The 20,812-nt window shown below is 38.7% G+C and overlaps 1 protein-coding gene and 1 long non-coding RNA gene across 2 annotated transcripts in view; one reads left to right on the top strand and one right to left on the bottom strand.

Moving 5' to 3' along the window:
• Positions 1-20,812, top strand: part of recql5 (RecQ helicase-like 5) — a 42,780-nt gene that overhangs the window by 7,936 nt on the left and 14,032 nt on the right. The window contains exons 4-10 of the mRNA XM_083565797.1: positions 1,202-1,298; positions 2,139-2,250; positions 2,398-2,560; positions 5,510-5,592; positions 15,643-15,864; positions 16,371-16,467; positions 17,066-17,102. Of these exons, the coding sequence (XP_083421923.1) occupies positions 1,202-1,298; positions 2,139-2,250; positions 2,398-2,560; positions 5,510-5,592; positions 15,643-15,864; positions 16,371-16,467; positions 17,066-17,102 (811 nt within the window). The remainder of the gene's footprint in view (positions 1-1,201; positions 1,299-2,138; positions 2,251-2,397; positions 2,561-5,509; positions 5,593-15,642; positions 15,865-16,370; positions 16,468-17,065; positions 17,103-20,812) is intronic.
• On the bottom strand, positions 3,357-9,896 carry LOC310739774. The gene is made up of 4 exons (XR_014537473.1): positions 9,392-9,896; positions 7,314-7,515; positions 3,447-6,664; positions 3,357-3,371 (listed from the first exon to the last, which is right to left on the bottom strand). It is a non-coding gene; the product is annotated as an uncharacterized lncRNA (long non-coding RNA).

Genomic DNA, 20,812 nt, shown 5'->3' with positions numbered 1-20,812 from the left:
TCAACAAGAGTGGAGATTATTATAACAGCAAACGGCAACTAAAAGTGCAATTCAATGTTCAAAAAGCAAATACAAATCTTCAGGTCAGGTGTCCACAAACTTTTGTCCACATAGTGTAATTTCTTTTTAAATTTCTCTTTTTTTGTTAACTTTAACACTTATGTATCAGCATTAAAGTTTCATGTCCTCCAAAGATTGTATTTCCAATTGTACCACAGTTTCTGAAGTGGTTTGCAATTTTTAATAAGCTATTTTGTATATTATGATTTGTGAATGTATTATAATTGTAAGCAGATATGTGAAGACATCTAGATATAATTTTGAACTGGCGCTAGACATATGAATACTTCAGAGGATCCCTGAAAACTCTGAAAAACCAATAATCAATGAAATAAACATCATTGGCTTCGGCTTGATCCTTTTACTTTTCAAACATTGAGGAAGGTATGTTCAACAGTAATGAAATATTATATAAACGTGGACAAAGTTTTAATAAATCGCTGTTTTAGGAAAATTCACTCGTTTGCTAAAATAAGTGTAACATTTTATTAAAGTGTTTAAACCTATTGAAAGTTTCTAGTAAAAAGACTGTTTATCGAATACTTGAATAGGAACTTCTTTGCACCTGCTTGTTCATGTAATTATCTAATCAGCCAATCAATGCAGTACAATGCATAAAATCATGCAGGTGCAGATCAAGAGCTTCAGTTCATGTTTACCTCATATATCAGCATGGTGGGAAGAAATTGAGCTCAGAAACTTGGAAATTCAATTACTGCTGACTTACTAGGCTTTTTGTGTGTACTAAAGTGTTTACATGTGTTTTGAAGCAGCAGTTCTGCTTTCAAAATGTCTTCTTGATACAAAAAGAGGTGGAGAATGTTCAGATTGTGGTGACAGTCACTGTAATAACACCCTTTAAAATCTCTGGTGAGCAGAAAAACATCTCTGAATAAAAAATATACTGAAGCTTGAGGTAAAAAGTCTACAACAGCAGTAGACCTCTACTCCTGTCATCCAAGACTATGAAGCTGATGCTACTATAATGGCTTGCAGTAGAAGATTCGTTTTTTCCTTGTCATGATTTGGTAATTGTATAAGTAAGTGTAACACTAACCCTACTAGCCTCACTGGGCAGTTTGTGTATACAGTTGTTTATTTTCAATTGTAATTTTTGTGTGTGTGTGTGTGTGTGTTAAAGGGGTGTGGGATTGTATACTGTCGCACAAGAGAGAGTTGTGAGGATGTTGCACACAGACTGACTAAGCTGGGGATTATGGCTAAGCCCTACCATGCAGGTAATTCGTTACAGTTTAAAGAAAAGTTTGCTTTTAAAACAGGCTGTAAACTACACACTGCTTGTAGCAATGTAACTGAACACTTATTGGTTAGTTAGCTGTTCTTTAATCATTAGCTAGATAAAGCTCTTGGCCAAAATCTAGGAGTCACCGAAGAGTCACTGTACAATTACTAAAGAGTCATTAAACAGAGAAGTTACTGAAGAGTTACTACACAAAAGAGTTACTGAATTTATCCAAAAGATTAGTTACTGAAAAGTTACTAAAAATGTAATGAATAGCTACTAAAGTGCATTAAAGGATACTTTATATAGAGTTAAAAACGTAAATAACTCATTAACTCATAACTCTGGTAAAGCAGTCCCTCCCAAAGCAAAGCGCAAACATATGAATATAAACCCATTCACTTAATTCAAGTAATTTTTATTTACTCCAAAACAGCACAATTATATATTAATAGTATAAACGACAGTCACTTGACACGACATAGTTATTAGTCATTATTTCATGCTGACCACTTAGTTTAACAGTTTAAATAAACTGTTTAATAAATTATAATGAAATTCTTAGTAATTCTTTGCACATCCCTAGTTATGTAACAGTCCGGACTTTGATTAAAGACTAATACATCAACGTTTTACTGTCGATTCTTTTGAAGTAATAGTGTTAGTAATACGAGTAATGATGTACTGTATTTCTTATTATTATCTCATGTAGAAGATTTGAACTGATAATGGTATATAGTGGTATAATTTATAGTTTAGGAATGCACCACTTCTCTTTTATCTTAGGTTCCTCTAAAATGTGTTGTTTTTTATTGTTTGAATGTGGTGTGAGCAGGCCTGAAGACAAGTGATCGCACTGAATCTCAGACTGACTGGATGGAAGGGAAGGTACCCGTCATTGTAGCCACTATCAGCTTCGGGATGGGTGTTGACAAAGCCAATGTGAGGTCAGTGATGATTTGTTTTCATCAGAAACAGATAATCTGATATACAGTGTAGCAGCAAGCGTGCTACACTTTAAATTCATGTTTATATACATGTGTCTGTGTGAGCATGCTTATAGCTATAATGTGATTTATCTTTGTATCTTTCAGGTTTGTAGCTCACTGGAACTTGGCTAAGTCCTTGGCCAGCTATTATCAGGAATCGGGACGAGCCGGGCGTGACGGCCTGCCCTCCTCTTGCCGTATATACTACTCTCCCAGAGACAGAGACCAGCTCCGCTTTCTCATCTGTAAAGAGATCAATCGCAAAAAGGCACGTAATAGTGAAAACATTACAGCGTAAACATTAGGCTACCTATTAGATTACATGGTGAAAGGGTTTATTTGTAATGCTCTTTTACCTGATCATTTTCCCAGTTATTTCAGCAACGAATTCACTGCATGTCTGATGTTGAATGAAATTCAAGCTCCTGGTTGATGCCTCTGTGAAAGCACTCACTCTCGTGCAATAAATTGACGAGACACACCTCCTGGTGAAGCCAGAGGTCTGAGAGAACACATTTGGCCTTCTCTGTGAGTGGGAGGGATAAAGTTGTACTGTTCTCTGTGTACCAGGTTCACTACTGTTCCAAAAGTAACTACATTTATATTTACAGTTATGGCATTCGGCAGACTCTATTATCCGGAGCGGCTTTCAACTGTCGGCGACTAAATTCATTCAGATGCTGGTTCATTAGGAAACAGATTAAGAATACAGTCCACCAGTCTGAAAACTGACAGAAAGAGAGAAAATAGATAGAAAAGCTGTAGTTCTTTAGACTTCCTTTGAAGAAGACTTTGAAGCGTTTGGACATCATGAGGAAGTTCGCTCCACCACATAGGTGCCAGATCAGAGAAGAGTTTTGAAGCATGTCTTCCTTCTACCCTAAGAGATGGTGGGCACAGATTATGGATGAGAGGGAATGTGGGAGAGGAGTAGAGGGGTGCTGGTAGGAGTAGAGCTGTAAGGTAGAGGGCTGCTTTTTGGTTTTGTACAGTGTGTAAGCATCAAGGTTTTTAATCTGAACTGGGACAGCTACAGGCAGCCATCGAATGGAATGTAGCAATTGGGTGGTGTGCGAGACCTCAGGAAAGTTGAAAACAAGTCTTGCAGCTGCATTTGTATCAGTTCTGAGGTCAGATATATGTCAGAAGCAAACCTGCGAGGTAGTAAGTTGCATAGTCCAGTCTTGATCTGATGAGAGGCTGAACAAGGCATTGTTCAGTCTGTGAATGAGTGTATTTGGTGTAAGTGCTTGCTTCTGCTGTCTCAAAGGAAAGAAGTGTTGATTCAGTTCAATGTTAGTAGACATTTTTGGAAAGAAGATTTGTAAATGTTTTGAATATAAATTTGATGAACAAGCGATAGGAGACTGTAGAACAAAAAAAACTCCCTGAGACAACTCGAAGAAACCTTAAGAAGTATCAAACTCAAAAAACACCAATTACAAATAATTGCCCTTCTGTAACTATTTAACCAGAAGTCCTAATTATGGTTTAAGGAAGTTCAGTATGAGCCTCATTATAGTTTAAAACTTATCTATTCTTTAAATGAATTGTTCCCTGATTACATTCCTGTCATGTGATGATGAGACTTGACAACCTAAACTGGGGAAAATCAGGGGGAAATGATTGAAAACATTGCTTATGAAGGTATATTCAATGAAAATTCAAACATATATTGTGTTTCTCTGTGCCACAGGCAGGCTTTAGTGTCTCTTGGATTTCGCTGGCCTATCCTAGTGCTTTGAATGTATTTAAGAACTAAATCTGTCTGACTAATCCCATGTGCTCTCACATCTCACGTCTAAATCCTTTTGTGTATTTAAGACTTAGTGTTCTTAGTTTTTAAAAAAAAAAGGTCATTATGGTCAGGATCTTTATATTATTTTGTATTAGCTTTTAGCTAATAGCGGAGCTGTTGGTTGTTCCGTACACACGATTAAACCTTAAGGGCATTTGCCGTCTTAGACCGAGGAACAGCCGAGCAAAATGAATAGATATGACTGTATTGCATCCAGTACATTCCTGTCATTATGCATGTGGCCTTCATTGTCAATGAAGCTTATAAAAGTTAAAACTGCCCTAACATATTTTATTTAGTTGAATCATGTGGTCTCTCAATCCTGATGCTCTCTTCCAGAATAGATTTCAAAATCATACATACACTTCATGGCCTAAAGTTTGCGGACACCACTGGCACTGATTTTTGGATAAAAGATGTGTTATAGTAAAAGGAAAATCCTAATGCTTCACCATATAAAGACCATATAAAGTCTAGACAATTGTGAGATTCCAACTTTGCGGCAACAGTTCAATGAAAGCTTACTTACGGGCACGATGATCATAGCTGTCCACAAACATTTGACCATAGTGCGCGTATTGTTTTTGCGTATATTTCAGCCATAACTTTAAACCACTGACTGGTAAAGTGAATAACATTGATTATCAAGGGGTGGGAAATATTATGCAGCAGGGGAAGAGTCAGTTCTCGATGGATTTGAAGCTGGAAAAATGGGCAAGTATGAACTTTTGAGCTATTTAGGCTACAGTAGCTCTTCTGTGGGATCGGGAAAAAACAGATTGGCCCCACTGATGCACATCAATGTGCCCTGTTGCCGGTTCACCAGTTTTAGTAGGTATTAACCATTGCACAATAGGAACATCTCACCAGACCTGTTCTAGCCTTTAAAAATTTCTTGCAAAACAAAAGCCTTGTCAAATTAAATCTGGCCCCATTTTTCCTGCTTTCATCACATCAACTGACCTTTCACTTGCTGCCTAATATATCTTTTCCATGTCTATAAAAGACACACACACACACACACACACACACACACACACACACACACACAGTAGTACACATAAGTAGTAGTATATATCCTGTTTATGTCTAAACCAAGCCTTGTGTATGGGAGTGTAGAGACTGGTACTGTGTTTATTTTCTCTGTGTTGAATGTAAGTTAATCAAATCCATATGGTCCTCCACATGCATTTTCAGACTCGGTGTTTTTTAAAGCAAAACACAGTTTCTACCAAAAATGGAAACTAACAGGCTTTTTCATGTCTGTCATTTTAATGCCTGATAAGCTTGAAAATATAAGTTTCCAAATATTTCTTTATAATTTAGACTTTTGTTTGGATGTCCATTTTGCTATTGTGTGTTTTATAAAATGTTTCATTAGAGCCCCCCCCCCCCCCTTTTTTTTTTTTTTTCCCACAGGAGAAACGAGGTTCAGAGAAAGAACAGGACAAAGCACCTCTGCAGGACTTTGAGGCCATGGTTGCTTTCTGTGAACAAGAAGGGTAAGATTTCATATAATACACACACTTTGGCAGTTAACAGAGTTGGATTTATTGAAGGTCTTTTAGGTTTTAGATAGATTGATAAAAGAACATGTTTTTATTATAAATTGTTTAAATAGTGCTTTAAGGTGCTACGTGTTTGTGTTTTTTAATCATTATGAAGAAGGAATATTTAACAATATCGGTTGTATTTTGAGAAATATGAAATGTAGTATGATTTAATAATTGTCATATAGTTTATATGTAAATGTTTAGAGATCGTTTGATGTTCGGAAAATGGATAAGTTGTAAAAACTAGGAGCTTGGCATTCTGTTATAACTGTATTCTGGTAACTGTAGCTGATACCTTGGTATACCAGTCCAAATAATAAAAAATAGGTTTTTTTATATGAATAAATACAGAATTGCATCAGCTCCGCTGTAATTTTCCCTCATCTGCAAGTTTCTTTCATTTACATTTGCCCATTTGGTTGATGCTTTTATTTAAAGTGACAATTGACACAAGATCCAACTGAGCTGGTTTAAAACTCACAACCTCATAATCTACAGCCCACAGCCATCAGCTCTAAACTTCCACTTCCTGTTCCGGTTGGCTTGCATAGCTTTAACATGCCTTTTTTTTTTTTTATCCATTCCTCTCATATATACCTAATAGGTAATAGTACAGATTACATTGAGATTATTCACTGGCATCACAACTTCGTAAAAGAGTAAAAAGCCGCATCTGCAGTCTCTGTATACTGTTCCTGTAGTTAACACCAGCAGGTTGAGTGAAATATTTTCACTCCTCTGACATGTTTTCCTCTTGACTTTGGTACTGTGTCATTGAGGCAGGTGTGAAGAGGCTTAGTGCAAAAACTAATTCCCCCAAAGATTTTGAAGTGATTTCTGTTTGTCCCTTCTTTTCTCTGTCGCTGATGCATTGTCTGGTATCTCTCCATGGTCGACTGAAATGTAGAGACAATAGATAGAAAAGCTGTATTTCAGAGGACAGAGTCCCTGTTTCTTTTGCCTCGTCCACAGCTACAGCAGCACTGCACACAAGCAAACACCACCAAGCTCAGGACTGTCACTGAAAGAAAGCAACATCACATTATTAGACATTTAACATTAGACTTTTTATTTATTTATATATTTTCCGGAAGTGAGGAGCTTAAACTTTTCTTTGGGTCTTTGAGGTCATATCTAACACCACAGTGTATTTGATTTCATACATCCTTGGACAACCCGTGCTCCAGCACTTAGGGTGAGAAATGACAAGACACACACAGTGCCTGTAATTTCTCACCTAAAGTGTTATGGCAGAAACGGTGAGAAAACATTACTGTGCCATGCCTCTGGCAGTTTCAAAAAATTTGATTTTTTGAAAATAAAATCCCCCCCCCGGCTGTCAGATTGGCACATCTCAGTCTGTAATGTTCTTAGCAAAATAAATGTAATAAAAATAAAATACGAGACTTTCCAAATCTACCAAAGGCACTAAATTTTATTTATTTATTTATTTTCCTCTTGACAGCAATTCTGTTTTGATTGTGCATTGTTTGTCGTTTTATCTACATCTGTTAGTGATCGTCATATGTGTGTGGGAGAAAACCTCCCAGCCACCGTAGCAGAAATCTGGAGCCCATCAGTTTAAGCTTAAAGCTTAAATATATTATATTTAATATATAAACTTAAATATAATTATATTTAATATATTTGGTAGAAACTGTTGCACTTACAAATGAAGAGGAGGAGGATGAGGAATCCTCCTAGCTCGATGGGGCTTGCTTCAGGGAGAGCCTTTAGCTTGGTCCAGATGTTTTGAAGGATATCAAGTGCTTCCTGTTGAGCATCCATTCTTTCTGCTCCTTGCAGCTGTTAGTAACAAGTAGACCGTATTCGGATCAGTGAGCTGGCCCCGTTCCTAATCTGGATGGACTCCTGCCAAGAGTTTACAGACAGTGTCATTTATAGTCTAACATGACCCCAGTGGATATTCAGGCTTAACTTAGATCTCTCTCTCACTGCATACCACAACTAAGTGTGTTCCTTACTCCAAACGATCAGCTTTAGTTACAAAATATACTTTTGCAGTGCATCAGACTGAGCCCACTTCCTACGTATGTGGCTTTTCCGTGTGACTGCAGACGTGTGGTACTTCAGCCAAATAGATGAGAACCCGATAGTTAAAACAATGTTGACCTATCATCTTGCTTTCTTTTTTTGGGACTTGGGACACGGTGGTGTTTGGGTGTGTTCTGCAAGGGTGTATATCACAGGGCGGGGTTACCACAGTGTGGAGAAATAAGAGTCTATATTGGGAAACGTCTTTAATTTAAAAGATCACAAAGAATCTAGTTGCTGCTTATGAACCAGGATGTAGGTGCTCAGGACCTTAATCCGACTCCATAATCAAAAGTGTCTATACAACTGTTTGGATAGACTGGATGCCATCGTGGTTCAACCCTAAATGTTGGGATAAAGGGATAAGAGCTGTGTTTGTACTGGTTCAACAACATGAATCTATAGTATAAAGAGGCTTAGTACATAACTCTGTAAACGTAGTTGAAAGTAATTTAGTAAACAAGTTATACAAATATACTAGGGAAGTATGTAAGATTAGTTTAGTTTGTAAAAAATGTTTGTTGTGTGACTGTTTGAATGTAATAGTATTTAAGAATACAGGCTAGTTAGTAAACATGTTGTATGTAGGTCCATTTGAATGTAAACAATGTGTATAAAAGTTTTGCATAAGTAAACCTTTACATATTGTTTAATAGTATGGACGTTTAGGTTGTTAGCATGAAAAAAGAAAAAGACACATGTAAAGGGTTTGTTGGGAACTACAAATAATATGTCACGGTTTAGTCAGTGAGGAAAAATTATATAAACTTTTTATCAGTAATTATAAAACATCTACAATTTTGTTTCAGTGAGTAAAAATAATATGTAAAGGTTTAGTTTGTAATTGAATGTAATATGTAAAGCTTTAGTCAGTAAGTAAAAATTATATAAAGGTTTAGTCAGTAAGTAAAAAAACATGTTAAGGTTTAGTCAGTAAATAGAAATAATTTGTAAAGGTTTAGTCAGTAAGTAGAAATAATATGTAAAGGTTTAGTCAGTAAGTAAAAATATGTAAAGGTTTAGTTTGTAAAGAAATGTAATATGTAAAGGTTTAGTCAGTAAGTAAAAATAATTTGTAAAGGTTTAGTCAGTAAGTAAAAATTATATAAAGGTTTTATCAGTAAGTAAAAAAAAGTTAAGGTTTTTTTAGTGAGTAAAAATAATATGTAAAGGCTTAGTGTATAATTAAATGTTTATGTATAAAATTTAATTTTAAGAAAATGTAGTATATAAAGAATACCATGTAAGTACCTATGCACATAGGTTATATTTGTTCATTAATAGAGGTGTGGTTGTGAACATGTTCCTGTCAACTAATTCGGCCACATTGTTTTGGTGTTTCTGTTCCCACACCCTTGGTGGTTTAAAGTTTTTTTTTCCTGTTTGAATAGCGATTCATAGCCAGTGGACTTTAGAAGGCAATGCAGCAACACAGTTGAACAAGACTAGCTGTTGAAATAATATAGTGGCTTCCCTGCTCATTCCTGGTCTGAAAAGCATGCAGCAGGTGTTTGCATGTTGTCAGGCTTGTAAAAGGAATGTAGTGGTGTTTTCTGTTTAAACAGTCTTCCAGCACATGCAGACTTTAAGCTTTCTAATATAAGAATTAGGCGTGACTGACTTTTTGCAGTTGCAGCTTTGAATTAACAAGCTCAACCAGTTTGTTTTAGCCAAGCAAGAGATCATCTCTTACCTGAGGGGGAAAGAATGTGCTGCCCTTTTTTCCCTTGCTCCAGTTCCAGCAGTTGATTTGGGAATTCCACAAGCAGTACGGCTAACTGTTGAACTACTCCAGAGTTGTGTACTTACTGCCTTTTGACTGCTGTCCAGTTTTTTTTTTGCTTCGCTTGTTGTCCTTGTTTCATTCCAAGTTTTTTTTTTTTTTTCTTCCTGGGTTTATTACCTTCACTTGTGAGCTTGTTCAATGCAGGCAGTTCTTCAAGTGCTGTTGCTGTTCTGTTGAATCACTACTTAAAATGCATGCAAGATATATTTTTTAGTCTGTTTTTTTTCACCCCCTTCCATAGCCAGACTTCAGCTTTAGGTCTTCTTTACATTCTCTCCACAAAAGACTGCCCCCTCTCTCTCTCTCTCTCTCTCTCTCTCTCTCTCTCTCTCTCTCTCTCTCTCTCTCTCTCTCTCTCTCTGTCGTTTTGTCTCTCTGTTTTGTCCTCCCTCTCTTTCTCTGTTTACCTCTCTCTCCCCCACACACCCCTTTTGTCTCAGCAGGACCGCCTACTTCTCCTCCCCTCCGATCACCCTGGAAACTCTCCCTTTTTCCTTTTTTTTTTTTTTTTCCCCTCTTGTCCTCAAATTCTGGCAGTGTAAGAGTGTGGGTTTTTTGGTTTGTTGCTTTCTTTACTGGGTTTGGGGTGTTATGTATTACAGCAGGGGAAAATATGTGTTTGCTACATTGCTCGGCATTAAGGAATTGAATTTGGACAAAAGAAAGGCCTTGAATGTGTAAATGCAGTGAAATGAAGGATTCCTCACAGCTTGTCACACGTAGCACCTCGAATAAAATATATACAAATAAAGAATTTCTCCTCCATGTCACTCATTTTTAGCGTGCCCTGCTTATTTAAGAGGCTCGGCGCTGAAATGATCTATTTCTCTTGCGCACCGTGTGGAAAATTCAATTGTGAAATCAGCAAGTGAACAAAACTATGACAGAAATGTGCGTAACTATTTAACTGGACTAGTTAATAGTGGCTCTGTTCTTTAAGATGTCGCTGTTTCGTAGAGACGTGGCGCACAGAAGCCCTTTTGTGAGATCGCAGCAAGGTTTACTGTACACATGCTGTTTTCATTGAGGGCCGAGTTCAAACCCCTCAGCAAACTATCTCAGACACTGGTGTAACCTGAAACCTTCTGGTTGGGGTATGGAACGAAGGTTCTGTCAGAGTGTGTGTAGATGTGTATATAGCCTGGTGAAACCATTCACTACTATTTATTTATTGAGTTTTCCCTTTTCCTAATTGACTGTACAGATACAAAACAAAACAAAAAAATGCCAAAACCCACAGCATAAAAAAAAAGATATGACAAGAGCATTTTTTTTTTTTTATCATGTTCAAGGGGAGCAATAATATCAGTACAGTTTACAACCAAAAGCTCAGCTCCACACCTCCTGCTGCAGTCATGTGATTCAACAGTAATGACTTATTAGTACTTATGTATTTAATACCATCCTTTTACACATTGCTTGTCTAACATTCACATGGTTGGCATGTCCTCTGTTGAAGCTACTCAGGTTTGAGTAGAAGAAAGCACGTGTCACAATTGGTGGAAACTTTTCGCATAACATTGTCTTCCAGTTGCAAAAAATATCAGTTAGTGAATCAGCTGTAGGGACTAGGGGTGGTTCATTCCATAGCTAGGTGTCAGAACAACAACAACAACAAGAGTTTTGAGGCATACCTTCCTCTGGTGGAACCAGTCAATCAGTGCTAGAGTATCAGAGCTAGAGTGTGGTGCCATCATGGGTGAGGTAGGTCCTTTGAGGATGGTGGGCGCTGCCCTGCTTTTGGCTTTGTAAGTGTCAATGTTTTAAATCTGATTCGGGCAGCTACAGGAAGCCGCTCGAGGGAACACGGAGCACTGGATCAACAGGGTGGTGTGGGAGTACTTGGGAAGTTTAAAAACAAGCCATGCAGCTGCATCCTAGATCAGTTTCAATGGTCGAATGGCAGTGAGATCAGTAAGCTGTTCATGGAGATCACAAGATCTTACTTTGGGCACGAATCATGATCAGTAGTTCAGTTTTGCTGGGATGATGTGATGTCTGTCAGACATCCTGAGATTTGGACAGAAAACAAGAATCTTTGAGGGCTGGATGGGGAGGATGAGCTGAGTGTCTTCCATATAGCATTGGTATGAAGTTCCATGTAAGGATTTGGGCATCACCAAGGGATCTAGAACAGAATAAAGTGCCTGGTTGGGACACTAGTGGGATGTCTGTGTGGAACAAATTGGGAAAACCTCTACGTCACATGATATAACTGACTCTCCAGGTAAGAAACGAACCATTGCAATGCAACGAATATTAAAATTTTAAGGATGGAAAAATGAGTTTCTGTGCAACTGTGGGACTTGAGTTTGTTTGGTCAGTGATAGAGAGGCAGTTGCTTATAGACACAGTGTGTTTGAGGATTTTTTTTTTTTTTTAAGGAAAAGTAGGAAGTGATGTCTTTGTTGAGGTCTGATGGGTCAGAATGGGTTTCTTAGGGATGCAAAATTATTGCCATTATTGATAGTAGTGATGAAGGGAGGAGGTCTTCTTGAGCATTGAGAAACGGACTGGATTTAATGGGCAGGCAGTAGGATATCAAGACAGGATGACTTGCAGGATCTCTTTTGTGTAGATTAGAAAAATGTGCCAGTGAATGAGAAAAGCAGCAACAAAAGTTTTATAACCATGCAGAGACATGTCACGTTAAAATAAAAGAGGGATTCTCTGTGACTTTCGCTCCTGGCGTGGTTGCTGGTACCAGAAGGGCTGGTTTAAAAACTGCTGACACCAGTCAAAAAAGAAATGGTGGGAAAAATAGAAAAAAAAATGCACACAAAGCCACCACACACATTCTATTTGGTAAATTAAGTTAACATAATAGACAGTGTATACATTTCTAACTTCTAATCATTGCCATCAATGTGGAAAACGTTTTTTTTCCATCACTGGGTAGGATAATCTTATTCTTAGGCAGACCCAGTATCCGTAAAACTTAATACTATTTGTGGATGTAATGTTTGCGATATATATAAATGGCTAGCCCATCCTACTAGCAAACCATAGTAAAAAAAACAATTGAAAATAGTAATAATGGAACAGGGAATAGTAAACAAACTAATTTTATGAAGTCTTTTCCAACTTCCTTAGCTACGTTTTGTTCACTTTCCATTATTAATTTTTCTTCATGTATAGGTCTAAAATAAGGCCTCAAACACCAGATGAATTTTCTCTGTGTGCAGGCAGATCAAAATTGTACTTGGGTGCAAGATCTAATAATAACACATAATTTGTGTGGCATTCACTATTCATGGAATTGAAAAGAATTGTGCTGGACTATACAGGTAGTTGTCGACTTACGACCACGATTGGGACCGACAGACCGGTCGTAACACGATTTGGTCATAAGTAGAGTAGGCTATATGTACAGTTCTGTGAAATTATGCCGGAAGCCGCGGCTAGCGATTGTGGTCGTAAAGTCGAATGGTCGTAAGTTGACGACTACCTGTAAATGTATTTAACAACAAGGACTGTGTGATGTGGTCCAGCTGTCTAAACAAAATGAGTAACACACTTTTTTAAATATTTATAAAAGCTAAAAATATATGCTAACGTGGAAATAGCAGACCCTTTAAATCAGACATTAAGGTGACAACTTTTCACGAAGAACATTAAACGCTTACCTGAAGCGTCGTATTCAGACTTGTATTATTGTTGATTTCTATTAAGTTGAGACCGAGTGCGTCTACACAATTACTTATAGGGAAAGTCGGAAACATTTGATCATACAATATGGATGATGTTTATCATGTGTTGGAGCGTCACATGCTGTTAAAAACACCTTCTATTTGGTTCGTTGATATGGTAACCGGAGATCGATCGAGTCCGCTGTAGCTAATGTACGAGTTTCACCTCCCGATGTTCAGTAAACAGTTTTGGATAAACTGATCTGCAGAACAAAGCCAAGAATCCACGAACCCGCGCGAGGTAAAAAGCTAGCGTACAACACCACGCGCTGGACACCAAACCCAGCCATTAGGGTTGCACAAGCCAGTGCACTCCTAGTGCCGGTCCGAAGCTCGGATAAATGGGGGGTTAAAAAGGTGGATAAAAGGGTTGCGTTAGGAAGGGCATCTATGTGCCAAATCAAATATGCAGATCACAAACCTGAATTTCATACCGGATCGGTCGAGGCCCTGTTTACCAACCACCGCCCCAGGTATTGTTAGCCAACAGGTACAGGTGGGAATTGGGCTACTGTTGGCCGAAGGAGAGGAGGAAGACGTCTACAGATACAGCAGGGAAAGGAGAAGTGGAGATTAGGGTGGGTAATTTAAATGTTTGTACTAATACAGGTAAAGGAAGAGAGGTAGCTGATATGATGGAGAGGAGAAAGGTTGTGTTTAGGAGACCAAGTGGAAAGGGACATAAGGCAGGAACATTGGATGTGGGTTTAAACTGTTCTATCATAGTGTGAATGGAAAGAGAAATGGTGTAGGGGTGATTCTGAAGGAAGAGTACGTTACATTTGTGGCATTTAGCAGACACCCTTGTCCAGAGCAACGTACAAAAATGCTTCGAGTCTCTAGCAATGAATAAATCCACACTGGTACACTGGATTACAAACTTAAGATAAATCAAGCTACAACATTTTTTTTTTTTTTTTTTAAACAAAGCAAATTGGAAAAGTGTTCGTTTAAGTGTTTCAGGACAGTAAGAGTGTAGTGGAGGTGAAGAGAGTGTCTGATAGGGTGATGAACGTGAAGCTGGAAGTTGAAGGGGTGATGATAAATGTCATCAGTGCCTATGCTCCACAAGTGGGTTGTGAAATGGAGGAAAAGGAAAAAAAATTCTGAAGTGAGTTAGATGAAGTGGTAGAAGGTGTACCTAAGAATGAACGATTAGTGATTGGGGCAGACTTTAATGGGCATGTAGGTTAAGGGAACAGAGGTGATGAGGAGGTGATGGTAGGTATGGCCTTAAGGAGAGGAATGTGGAAGGGCAGATGGTGGTAGATTTTGCTAAAGATATGGAAATGGCAGTGGTGAACACTTATTTTAAGAAGAAAGAGCAGAATAGGGTGACGTATAAGAGTGGCGGAAGGTGCACACAGGTGGATTATGTTCTATGTAGGAGATTTGAGGTGAAGAAGAAGAGGAGGAGAGTGAGGACTAAAAGAAGAATAGGATGGTGGAAACTGAAGGAGGAAGACTAGTGAAATTCAGGGAAGAGGTCAGACAGGGGCTCGGTGGTGGTGAAGAGGTGCTGGATGATTGGGCAACTACTGCAAAAGTGATAAGAAAGACAGATAGAAAGGTACTTGGTTTGACATCTGGAAATAGAAAGGAAGACAAAGAGACGTGATTGTGGAATGAGGAAGTGCAGGAAAGCATAATGAGAAAGAGGTTGGCAAAACAGAGTTCTTTGACAGTCATTTCAGGAAACCAAAAAGTCTTGATGTGCCCTCTTAGCAGTGGAAATAATGTCAAATCCCAGGAAATTAATATTTTCAAACTATAAACCAGTAATTAGTTCAGTTCTATCCATCCATTTATCCATCGTTTGCTGTTATAATAACCTCCACTTTTCTGGGAAGATGTTCCACTAGATTCTGGAGTGTGCTTGTTGGAGATTTCTGCTCATTCGGTCATGAAGGCATTAGTAAACTCGGGTAATGATGTATTGTGAGGAGGTCTGGGGTGCAGTCAGCATTCCAGTTCATCTCAAAGGTGTCCAGTCGGGTTGAGCTCAGAGCTCTATAGGAGGCCACTCAAGATCTTTCACTTCCTCACATGTAAAACGTCTTTATGGAGCTCGTTTTGTGCGCAGGGGCATTGTCATGCTGGAAAAGCTTTGCGTCTCCTAGTTCAAGTGAAGGGGAAATTTAAGGCTACTGTATCTAAAGACATCCTTTAAAATAGTGTGCCTCCAACTTTGTGGTAACAGTTTGGTAAAGAACGACAAAAGTCATGTGTCCTAGTACTTTTGTCTGTATGTGTACAAAAAGGATTTAACAGTCTAAGCACCAGTACATGAACATTTATTTATTGTTATTACATGTCTCTTGGCTATTTATTAGTTATTACTTTTCTCTGGTTATTTGCTATTCAATAATAATAACTCTTCTTTTAGACATCTACATGGACATACAAAATATAACACTGCTCATTTCACACTGACTAACCTACATAAATCTTTTTTTTCTCTTTCTCCAGATGCAGGCATGCCACTATATCTAAGTTCTTTGGTGACCAGTCGCCGAACTGTGCCGGCGCCTGTGACTTCTGTCACAACCCTAAACTTGTCCGTGCTCAGCTAGAGAGAGCTGCTGCGCTCAGCACTAAGACCGGGCCTGGGCAGAGCTCTGAGAGCAGGGGGCCGTTCGGTTTTGACCGTGAACTCTACGCAGGAGGGAGGAAAGGCTACGGCTTTGAGAGGTTAGCTGACACATTATAAGAAGATCCTTGAGTCATCAGATTGAGACATGATCTCACAGCAATTTGACTGAATCACTGATGCTAATAGGACAAAAAAAAACTTTTGTTGAAAACAAAACATGTCCTTTGTCCTAAAGACTTTCTCATTATGGAAAACCTACTGTGTTTGGCGAAAGCACTGACTGGAGACACTTTACAAAAAGATGAATCGTATCAGTGAATGTACGTTTCCATTCATTTATTTTATTTTATTTTATTTTTTAAATCATCAGTTATTTGGCTTATGTTACGAGGATTGTCCGGTCAAGTTCTTGTGAGTGCAGTGTTACTATAGAAACATTAGAACCAGTGTTCCATTTAGAGCGTTGTTGACTTGAGGGATTGGATGAGTGTGTGAGTCGAGACAAGTGTATGTGTGTATATGTGCATTTTTTTATTGTGTGTCTGTTTAGTCTGGTCAAATATAAATGACCCCAGCAGCTGATCTGGTGTGTATTTTTTTCCAGGTATGATGAGGAGTGGGAGGGCGGTGCCGAGGACGAATCTGAGAATCGGAAAAAAGATTTCAAGGATCTGTTCAGGAAACAGATGGGTTTACGCAAGGTACATTAAGCCGTGTGCTGTTTCTATCCCACAAATAAAGCACGCAAACAACACACGCCGGTTCAAATAACGTCCACACGTTTGCTTTGCTTGTGTTGAGTTCTCCCAACACAATTTAAAAAATCTCACACAACCCAAATAAGTGCCAACACTCTTCGTCTGACTTGTTCTGAGTACATTCTTTCCTCTGTGGCTCATTTTCCCTCGTCCTCCTTTTTTTCTCTTTCATTTTTTACTCACATCTGTTTCACAGCTGTTTGCCACAGTTCCCTCAGAATAAGAAATTCAGGCCTCATGTCTTTTCCATGTGAGAGAGAAAATTAGAAACTGTTTTCTGCACCAAAGGGGGCATTTTGAAACCTTTTCCAAATGACATAAAGCCAAACTAATAATGAATGGAGGGGTGTGAAAAAGCTGAAATATTAAGATTATCTGGGCCCTCCAGAGTCTTAGTGAAATAACCACAGGATTCAAAGGATGTACAGTGATATCACTCAGGCACTCAGGCATTCATGCATAGTAGCGATAACTGTGAATTTGTAGCGGTAAAGAAATATCTATAACTTACAGTGTTCATAAATATCATTTTTAATTGCAGGGATCAAGCAGCCCAAAAGAAGCATTTGCTCAACCAGGTTAGTGTCCAACTTTTTCAGTAATGCCTGATTCATTTCAATGGTTTAAAATCCTGCTGTTTTCTAACTGTTGAAGGACTTCATGTGAACCTGGAAAAAAAAACCTGATTTTTTTTTTTTTATTAATTTTTTGTTTGCATTTCACTTTGGCTGTAGAACAAAAATAATTATTTATTTTGGATTTTTTTGTTTTAGAAACTTTAGCCATATTTTCCATATAATATTATTTTATATAAACAAATATATAAATTTATGGACAAAAGGACTGGGACCCCAGACATTTCCAGCCATCTGTGGTCCTTTCTCTGTTACCACTAAGTTGGAGGCACACAATTTTATATACAATTGTATAGTCCTTGGATGCGGAACCATTCAAATTTTCTTTCACTTGAACTACGAGAGCAAAACCTGTTCCAACATGACAATGTCTTTGCGCACAAAACAAGCTCCATGAAGATATGGTTTACATGGTTGGAAGTGGAAAATCTTGAGTGCCCAGCTATAGAGCTTTGACCTCAACCCTACTGAACATCTTTGGGATGAATTGGAATGCTGACTGCACCCCAGGCCTCCTCATCCTACACCTGACTTTACTAAAGCCCTTGTGGCTGAATGAGTACAAAAACCACATTCCAAAATCTCCCCAGCAGAGTGGAAGCTATTATAACAGCAAATGGAGACTAAATGTGAAATGGGATATTCAAAAAAACACCAACGAATCTTATGGTCAGGTGTCCACAAACTTTCGTCCATGTAGTATATATTACTAGCGGTATCACAACAGGTTTTTTTCTCTATTATGTGTTTTTCTTAAATTGAAATGTAGTTTGAGGAACATTCTAAAATCATTGTGAAACATAAAGCAGATTTTTGCCAGAAAAGCATTTTTTTTTCCTGTATGTAATTCTTGATCTGGATTAGCCAGAAGGTGTTGATTGGATTTCCTGAACAGCAGGTCTGACAGTTGGTTTACTTAGAAGGTTAATATTAATGTTTTGGTTTTCAGTAGTAACAGCTTGCACAAGGACTTGACCCTAAAATAGACCAATGGATAGATAAAATAGCTACAATCTTCAGCATCTATCTAGATTGAGAGTAACAACATACATGTTCGATGTTTGTAACCATACATGTCCATTAATGTTTATGTGTAATAATGTGAAATGACACTGTGAAAAAGTATTGCACACATGAAGAAAGAAAGGGGAAACGCCAAAACACCAGCTGAAATCAATCAGTAATTAGAAAGCAATCCTGCCCTTGTCAGTGCAAATTAATATCAGTTGGTTAAATCCTATCTAATGGCCTATATAAAGGTGTCCCATTACCAAGGTGTCACACAAGAAACATCTCATGATGAGAAAATGCAAAGAGCGCTCTTAAGACCTTCGAAACCGTACAGAAGATTTCTAAACTTCTGAATGCTTCAGTAAACACTGGTGGGGCAATAATCCAGCAGTGGAAAGACATTTCACCATAAACTGGCCATGACCAGGTGCTCCTCGCAAGATTTCTGACAGAGGAGTGAAAAGAATATCAGAAGAGTTGTCAAAGAGCCAAGGACCACTTGTGGAGAGCTTCAGAAAGACCTGGAATTAGCAGGTACAATTGTTTCAAAGAAAACACAAGTAATGCACTGAACCGCCATGGCCTGTGTGCACGCTCACCACACTCCATTTCTAAAGAAAAAGCATTAAAGTTTGTTGCACAACATTTGGACATGCCTGTGAAATACTGGGAGAATACAGTCTGGTCAGATGAGACCAAAATTGAGCTCTTTGGAGGGCATAATACACACCATGTTTGGAGGACAAATGGCGCAGCACGTCACCCCAAAAACACTATACTAACAGTGAAGTTTGGAGGTGGGAACCTCATGGTGTGGGGTTGTTTTTTTAGCATGCAGTACTGGCAAACTTCTTATAATTGTAAGAAGTATGAATGGAAAAATGTACCGAGAAATGTGCCATCTGCCAGGATGGTAAAGATGAAACGAGTGTGAACATGTCAGCAAGACAATGAAAACACACAGCCGAGGAAACTCGCAATTGGTCTTAGAGAAAGAAAATAAAGCTGCTAGAATGGGCCAGCCAATCACCTGACTTGAATCCCATACAAAATCTATAGAAAGAACTAAAGATCAGAGTTCATAGAAGAGGCCACAGAACCTTCAAGATTTGACGACTGAACAATGCATGCAACTAGTTTCCGTATACAGGAGGCGTCTTGAAGAGGTCATTACCAATAAAGGCTTTTGTACGAATATCAAATACTGTTCAATACTTTTCCCCTGTCATTTCACATTATTACACATAATTTATGTATATATATGTTTTGATTCTTTGTAATTGTGGATTACATGGGTTGTTATCAACATCTGGTAAAAATTTAATGTCAATAGCACCTAACCTACTGTAAAATATTTTATACAGTTCAATGTGCAAAGAGAACTGTAAACAAGAGTGTACTTTTAAATAAAAACAAAATGTAAACACAAAAGGTTGCAAAACAGCAGCAGTCAAGTAGATGTTCAAACCAGCATGTAAACAAAAATATAAAAAAAATGGGTGGTGCTGAAAACACGGATGTGTGTGAATTGAAATGAGTGTGTGCACGAGTGTGTTTGAGTTCAGATTGTAGAAGTAACGCAAAGATCAGTAAGTGTGTGAGTTTCAGTTCTGTATGTTGAGGAGCCTGACTGCTTAAGGGAGAAAAACCATTACACTGTCAGGATTTGACGGCCCCGAATGATTCTGAACCTCTTTCCTGATGGTAGACGGGTGAAGAACGTGTGTGCGGGGTGTGTGGGGTCGTCCACAATGCTTTTGGCTTTGCGGATGCAGCGTGTGGTGTAAACGTCCATGATAGATGACCTTCTCTGCTGTCCTCACTATCCTCTGTAGGGTCTTGCTATCTGAGATGGTTCAGTTCCCAAACCAGGCAGTGATGCAGCTGCTCAGGATGCTCTCAATTGTCGCTCTGTGGAACGTGGTCAGGATGGGGGCGGGAGATGGGCTTTCCTCAGCCTTTTCAGGAAGTAGAGATGCTGCTGGGCTTTCTTGGTGATGGAGCTGGTGCTGAGTGGCCAGGTGAAGTTCTCCACCAGATAAACACCAAGTAATTTGGTGCTCGTGACAATTTCCACGAAGGATCCATTGATGGATAGTGGAAAATGGCCACTCTGTGCTCTCCTGAAGTCAACACCATCTCTTTAATTTTGTCAGCATTCAGAGACAGGTTGTTGGTTCTTCAACAAGCCGTTATTTGTTGGTTGCACCTCCTCTCTGTATTCTGACTCGCCATTTTTGCTGATGAGCCCTTGATGATATGGTTCGAGCTGTGCATTGCTACACAGTCGTGAGGCAGCAGAGTAAACTGCAGTGGGCTGAGCACACAGTCCTGAGGTTACCCCAGTGCTCACTGTGGTGGTGCTGGAGATGCTGTTCCCTATCCAGACTGACTGAGGTCTCCCAGTCAGGATGTCCAGGATCCAGATGCAGAGGGAGATGAACAGACCCAATAGGCTCAGCATTTCAATCAGGTGCTTAGGGATGATGGTGTTGAATGCTAAACTGAAGTCTATGAACAGCATTTGTACGTATGTGTCCTTATTATCTAGGAGGGTGAAGGCTTGGTGGAGGGTCGTGACTTTGTGAAACTTTATCTCAAAAAGTATATGAAATAAAAATGGTAATTTTGTGGCATATTTC

Source organism: Silurus aristotelis (assembly GCF_946808225.1).
Source record: "Silurus aristotelis genome assembly, chromosome: 17".
NCBI lineage: Eukaryota > Metazoa > Chordata > Actinopteri > Siluriformes > Siluridae > Silurus > Silurus aristotelis.
Note: the sequence above shows the minus strand (reverse complement) of the source record. Positions and strands in the feature narration are given on the sequence as shown.